General features: G+C 51.3%; 1 protein-coding gene across 1 annotated transcript; it reads right to left on the bottom strand.

Annotated features, from left to right (window-relative positions):
- Positions 1 to 1,008: 1,008 nt before the first annotated feature.
- On the bottom strand, positions 1,009 to 6,303 carry LOC143219371 (uncharacterized). Its single transcript, XM_076445386.1, has one exon. It carries the CDS (start codon positions 6,301 to 6,303, stop codon positions 1,009 to 1,011), a length of 5,295 nt encoding a protein of 1,764 aa, XP_076301501.1.
- Positions 6,304 to 7,731: the final 1,428 nt, after the last annotated feature.

Here is a 7,731-nt window from a genome sequence, read left to right as displayed (position 1 = left end):
ATTCTAGACGTGGCACGAGAACTTCTCTATGACTCGCTTCAAATTCCTTATTGGCGGCTCAGCGTTTCCACTGCGCACTTTAGACCAAGTCCGGATATGTCACGAGTTTAATATATTCGATGCAAGAACTGAATTGGAAGATGGTGTTGAACTAACACAAGAATAACAAGATCGAAGCACTGGTATAACAACGATATATTAAATAAGAACTGGTAAGTACACTGGTATACAATAAGTAGTAGTATTATAATAGGAGTAGTAATTGGATTAATGAATAATGGATATAGTGTAGCGGAGTAGAGCGAACACTTAGTAACCCGTACTCGATGTTGCCGGTGACTACACACAGCGCTGTGCGAGAAAGTGAGAGGCCGTGGAAAATAACTTGTACGAGTACACTCAAATTGAATGATTGCGAGCGGACTGTATTTACTGTCGAGAATGAGAATAGACGATGATGAGAGACGGCGTTGTAACCCGTTTTAGCCACAGTACAAAGATCGATTGTATGATTATTCCGCGATGGGAGATGACAAAGAGTGTTCGGAATCTGGTCCGTTTTCGAGGACCCGGAGATTCCTCAGAGCGGTGTCGTTGGATGATTGGCTCGACAGGATCACGCGAGTATGACGGATCGATGATTGGTGGATCATCGTCGCGTGATCCTGTCGATACCCGAAGTCGGAGCGCGAGCCGATGATCGACTTCGCGTGAAATCGCGATCGGACGCTGACGTCACGACGGGACGAATGACGGTGTGTCGAGCTCGCCGACGCTCGCTCGATTCGCTCGCGAACATACTGCCAGCCTTGAAATCTCGATTTCAACACAGTAATCGAGGGAGGTGCGAATATCGTCTTAAAGTAATGTCGGACGCAGCCGACGCCGCAGTGAAGGCGCTAGAATGCTTTTCATCATTTTTTTTTTTTTTTTTAATGAGCTAGTACTTGAGACACCAAATTGACATTATGATTGTGTACAATGACGGTCGCGAGACATAGACGCGATCTAATTCGAAGTCGAGGAACTGCTCACAGGCAGAGCGCAGAGTTGTACGATTGGTCGTTGGAATTCGGAGTGAGCGGTGCGTACCGTGACTACTCGTGTGAGTCCGTCCGACCCAGGGTGGAGGCGCGTGACTCGACCCAGCTTCCATTTACATGGGGGAGCTGTCGGATGTCGAATTAGGACTAGTTGTCCGAGTTCCAACGGGGTTCGAGTTTGTCGCCATCGACTACGCTGTTGGAGGGTGTTGACGTAGTCAGATTGCCACAATCTCCAAAAACGTTCGATTTTATGGCGTACTAATTGCCATCGCGACAGGCGATTTTCGTTGAGGTGTAAAACGGAAGGCTCCGGGGAAGTAGTTAGAGCAGTCCCTATGAGAAAATGCCCCGGAGTTAATGGTTCGCAGTCGTCCAGCGCGTCGGAGAGGGGGGCGATCGGTCTCGAATTCAGGCAGGCCTCGATTCGACATAGAAGCGTCGTGAACTCTTCAAAAGAGAGCATGCGATCACCTAATACGCGGCGTAAATGATGCTTCACACTGCGCACCCCAGCTTCCCACAACCCGCCGAAATGTGGTGCTACTGGAGGAATGAAGTGCCACGAAATCTTGTCGTGAGCCGATTTATTCTGAAAGTTAGGGTCGCGTAAAGCTGCGCGGTACGCGCGAGCCAATTCATTATTGGCGCCGGCGAAAGTCGTACCGTTATCCGAATACATGTCGGACGGAAGTCCACGCCGCGAGCAGAATCGATCAAATGCGTTTAAAAACGCCGGGGTAGAGTAATCCCCGACAAGTTCTAGATGGATGGCACGACTGGCTAAGCAGATGAAGAGTGCGATGTACGCTTTGCGGGTTTTAATGCCTCGGCCGGCGGATGCTCGGACTTGAACTGGTCCGGCATAGTCAACGCCACAATGCGAAAAACATTGGAGAGGTGAATTTACTCTCGCGGCGGGCAAGCTACCCATGAGTTGCTCCGGAACCTTCGCCCGTTCGCGTACGCAGACTACACACCGGTGAATGACGCGTTTGACAAGAGATCGCGCGCTCAATATCCAAAATTCTCGACGGAGCGTGCTTAAAGTGAGCTGTACCCCTCCGTGTAATGTTCGAAGATGTGCTTGGGAAATGATCAAGTCGACTAGCGAGTGAGACGCTAACAGAATTGGGTGTTTTTGAGCAATGGGAATCGGAGCTTTATGAAGTCGCCCTCCGACACGAAGTATGCCGTCGCTGTCGATAAAGGGATTAAGAGACATGATTGAGCTTTTGGTGGAGAGAGATCGACCGTGAGTGAGGGCTTCAAGCTCCGTTGGGAATTGTTCGCGTTGTATGGACTTTATCCAAAAGATGCGAGCTTCCGAGCACTCGTCGACCGACACGGTGCGACCGTTAGAGGAAATCGGTGATGAAGTATTTTTCCGGGCGTGAAGGGCGTGAATGAATTTGAATAAGTACGCGGTGATTCGGATTAACTTCGCCCAGGATGAGAACCGAGAAGCGAGAGTCCATGAAGAAGTTTGCGAACAGGTGTGCACCGCAGCGGATCTTGCCTCCGAGAGAGGTACGTCAGTGGGGGCCGGGGGGTCGGAAGGCCAACAGTGTTGAGGCCAGCGTAGCCATTGGGGGCCCGTCCACCACAATGGATGATCGCGCAATTCCTGACCGAACAAACCGCGTGATGCGCAATCGGCTGGATTGCAAGACGTAGGTACGTGACGCCATTCGGAGTCGGGAACGCGACATTGAATGTCGTGGACTCGGTGCGCAACGAACGTTTTCCATCGCGATGGGTGATCGCGTAACCAGGCGAGAACGATGGACGAATCCGTCCAGCAGTAGCAGGAGACGGATCTCGAGCCCAGTGACGGGCGGACGAATTCTATTAGATGAGCCAATAACACGGCTGCAGATAATTCGAGCCTCGGAACGGAGGTTGGAGTGATCGGCGCGACCTTTGACTTCCCAGTTAGGAGGGATATGACGGCCGTTCCGTCATGAGTGATGACCTTCAAATAGACGACCGCAGCATAAGCGTAGGACGAGGCGTCTGAAAACCCATGAAGTTCGATGGTATGGGCATTTGACAACAGACCAGTCCATCGGGCTAAGCTAAGGTCGTGCAATTGTGATAAACCTGAATAGATGGTTTCCCATTGATTGACCAAATCTAACGAGAGGGGCTCGTCCCACTGGTGGTGACGACGCCATAGAGTTTGCATGAATATCTTTGCTGTGATAGTCGCAGGGGTGACCCAGCCCAATGGATCGTATAATTTTGCAATGGTTGCAAGGATCGAACGTTTGGTACGCGGGGGAACTGTCGGTAAAGCAATGTTGATTATAAACTGGTCGCGCGACGGGTTCCAAGAAACGCCAAGGACTTTTACGCTGTCGTCTACGGCGAGATCTATTGAGCAAGCTAGCCCATGATTGGTTGGATCGATGTCCTGCAGGAGTGTGGGGGAATTACTTGCCCATTTCCGAAGTTCGAATTTACCTCGGCGAAGGAGACCAGTGAGTTGGTCACGAAGAGTGCGAACGGTGTCGAGTGTATCATCCCCGAACAAAACATCATCGACGTAAATTTGATCCTTTAGAATGGGAATCGCGAGTGGAAAATCTGCGCCTTCGACGAAAGCGAGTTGCTGGAGGACTCGAAGTGCGAGAAATGGAGCGCACGTCATACCGTATGTGACGGTGCGTAGCGAAAATTCATGAGGCGCCTGTGACGGAGAGTCATGCCAGAGGATTCGCTGGAAACTTGTATCGCGAGGGTCTACTAGGATTTGACGATACATTTTCGCAATATCAGCGGTGTATACGTAACGATGATGTCGCCATCGCAGGATGACGGATGGGAGATCCGTCTGAAGCTTCGGCCCGGAAAGCAAGAAATCGTTCAATGAGCGGCCATTCGATGTGAGTGCCGAGGCATTGAATACCACACGCAAGTGTGTGGTCGAACTAGATGGCCGGAGAACTGGGTGGTGCGGGATGTATATTGTGCGATCAGGGAGTGAAGAGCCGGTGTTCACGCGCTCCATATGGCCGAGTCTTTCGTATTCGCTCATAAACGCTGAGTACTCTCGCCGAAGTTCTGGGTTTTTCTGAAATTTGCGACCCAGCGAACGATACATTTTTTCCGCGATTGGTCGCGACTGTCCGATATCGAATGGCGGGTCCTGCTTGAATGGGAGCCGAACCTGAAAACGACCGTCTGACGTGCGCGAATGTGTGTCTCGAAAGTGTTCTTCACACTGTCGTTCCGACGCCGTTAATCGCGGTGTAGCGCGAGGAATGCACTCCACCTCCCAGAATCGCCGCAATTCCGCTTCGAGAGTGTCGATTGGAGTATCGGGGCTCGTGCAACGAATTGTCACATTGTGACTGAGCAGACTATGTGAAGGATTAAGATCGTCGGATCGGGATGGAATAGGACCCGAAATCACCCACCCGAAAATCGACTGCTGTGCGATGGGCTGTCCATGCATTCCCTTACGAAGTCCGTTGAGGATTACGTCCCCAAATAAATCGGCGCCGATAATTATGTCTACTGGATGATGAGTTGAGGGATCCGCATCGGCCAACGGAAGACCGGCGAGATACGGAAGGGACGATGGATCCGGAATTGACTGTGCACGGTACTGTGTCAGCGAGGGCAAGACTAATGCGGTTGTGTAAAGCACGGGAGTGTTGGACGTTACCGGCGTAATTTGTATCGCGATGACCGAACGAACGTCTTTAACGTCAACACCGCCTACAGCCGACACTTTTACGTTCCGCGGGATACGTTTCGCTCGCAGCGTTTGAACCAGATTTTCGGACACTAGAGTCGCTTCGGACCCCTGGTCCAGCAATGCGCGAATAATTGCTTCTTGTCCTGACGGGACACGTACTCTTACCCATGCGGTGGCTAAGAGTACGCGTGACGCGGAGCCGTGAGATGTTGACGCGCGGAGTGACGTCACGGCAGATTCGCCGCCTAATGTATACTGGTCCGAAACGTGGTTCGCCGTCACCGTTCGCGGGAGCGAGGAGGCTGACGTCATCGCGCGAGAGTCCGCTTCGTGGTGTAACGACGAGTGATGACGTTGTTGGCAAACTCGGCACGAATATTTACTAGTACATTCAGTGGTTGCATGTCGGCGACTGAGACAATTAAGACATCGCTTCAACCGGATAATGATCTCGCGACGTTTACTCTGAGGCTCGGCCAAATAAGATCGACAATTACTTAAATAATGTCGCGAATGACACAGGGGACACCCGGAATATGATCCGTTGGAGGCGGGATCTGTATGCGGAACGGGCCCGATCGGCGTAGCAACGTGAAGACTGGTCGCGCTTGTCGTCGTCTCATCCGAACCGCGTACAATATTAAGAGCGACTTCGTTGAGAATCTTAGTGCGCGACGCAATGTAATTCGACAATTCCGTAAAAGTCGAGATTCCGGGCTTTTCCGCGGAAAAGGCAGTCCATTTCTCCAACGTAATTGTGTCGAGTTTGCGAGTGACCAGATGTACGAGCATGTCCTCACCGATCTGCTCAGGAGAACGATCGAGCTTTTTTAAACTTGATACAGCGGCGTTAGCGCGATCGATCAACGCTTGGAGTTCGCTCGCGGATTCCTGTTTAACGTGCGGTAGGTCGATGAGATTGGACAAGTGAGTCTTAATCAGAATGCGCTTGCTTTCGAACCGCGAGGTTAAGGTGGCCCACGCGATTGAAAAATTATCGGAAGTAACTGAAATGTGCTGTATAGCCTCAAGCGCGGGACCAGTCAATGAGGAGACAAGATAATGCATGCGAGTGGAGTCTGAGAGATCGCGATTCGCAATGATCAGGCCTTTAAAACGGTCCCGGAACGTTTCCCAGTTATTAAAATCGCCATCGAACGGAGGTAACGGAACGTGAGGTAAGTGCGTGAGATCTAACGACGGCCTAACAGTTGAGATAAAGCCTTTATCGCTCGGACATTGTAATGGACTCACGACTTTCGGTTCCAGGGACGCTTTCGCTTCTAGCAGGTAGTCCTTGGCGATGAGGTAGGCGTCTTCCGTGGAGTCGAACTGCTCCTCCGTGAAGTACGGAGTTTCAAGCCGCTCCTCCTCAGTGGTCGACGCGAGCAGGGCGAGATGACCTTCCTGGAATGCGATCCACACGTCCTCGAGAATGGAGAGGCGGCCCAGGACTTTCTCCAGAGTCACGTTGGCTTGCCCGATCTTTTTGAAATTTTCCACGGTCCGTAGGATCTTCCGCTGTAGCATCGCTTGGCGTGGATAGTCCCCCATGGTGGATGAATGAACGGCGGTCGAACTTTTCACTTTCTATCCGGCTCGAAGGACCAAATTTATGTAGCGGAGTAGAGCGAACACTTAGTAACCCGTACTCGATGTTGCCGGTGACTACACACAGCGCTGTGCGAGAAAGTGAGAGGCCGTGGAAAATAACTTGTACGAGTACACTCAAATTGAATGATTGCGAGCGGACTGTATTTACTGTCGAGAATGAGAATAGACGATGATGAGAGACGGCGTTGTAACCCGTTTTAGCCACAGTACAAAGATCGATTGTATGATTATTCCGCGATGGGAGATGACAAAGAGTGTTCGGAATCTGGTCCGTTTTCGAGGACCCGGAGATTCCTCAGAGCGGTGTCGTTGGATGATTGGCTCGACAGGATCACGCGAGTATGACGGATCGATGATTGGTGGATCATCGTCGCGTGATCCTGTCGATACCCGAAGTCGGAGCGCGAGCCGATGATCGACTTCGCGTGAAATCGCGATCGGACGCTGACGTCACGACGGGACGAATGACGGTGTGTCGAGCTCGCCGACGCTCGCTCGATTCGCTCGCGAACATATAGTAATATGTTGTAGGAATAATGTATGAGAATTAGGAGTTGAGTTGAGTTGAGTTAGAGTTGGAATTGGAATTGGAATTAGGAGTGAAGGATCGACACACTTCACTATCGCGGAGCTAGACTGAACACGTCTGCTCTTGAAGTCGGAAGAAGCCGGACTGGCACGTCCGTGCGAGTCGCTCGCTTGGAGCGGACCGTTCGAGTCGCTGTCTGGAGGCGGACTGATGCAAGCGTCCGCTCTGCCTTGCCTCCTTCGGTCGGAGTGGGGATAGCTGACGCTGCAGTCTCTTTGTTCTTCAGTCGTCGGAGTGGGAGAACCGCTGACGCAGCAGCGTCTTCGCTCCCGGGGACTGCACGTGCATTTCTGCTGACGCTGCAGTCTCGTGGCTGTCCTATTGCCCTCTACGAGCGTGGGACTGCTGATGCAGCAGTCCTTGGACTTCTCGACGTTTCTAGAAGCTTCTAGATGCTTCCAGAGTGATGCAATACTTTATTGCATTATGTGTCGTGGTGATGGGTTGAAACTGAGGTAAGGTGTTGATCAAGGTGAAGTTATGGTAATGGGTAGAGACGGAGGTAAGGATTAGAACAATAGAATAATGAAATCTTAATACTATGCTCTTATTTCTAGGGGACGGTGTATGGATCTTATGCAGATCAGACCTTGTATACATAGTGTGTGTACAAGGCCAACGTCGTACATCGGACGACGTAACACCTCCCAACGCGGAAAAGAAATTTCTTACAAGGAAGAAATTTCTCGCTCAACACTCGATATCACACTCATTCATGCGACGCATCGTCCGGAGGTACTCCGCGCAGGGAGCACAGTTTTCGGCGAGTATTTCTTATA

Source organism: Lasioglossum baleicum, unplaced genomic scaffold (genome assembly GCF_051020765.1).
Source record: "Lasioglossum baleicum unplaced genomic scaffold, iyLasBale1 scaffold0026, whole genome shotgun sequence".
In the NCBI taxonomy this organism is placed as follows: Eukaryota; Metazoa; Arthropoda; class Insecta; order Hymenoptera; family Halictidae; genus Lasioglossum; species Lasioglossum baleicum.
This window is presented reverse-complemented; position numbering and strand designations above follow the sequence as displayed.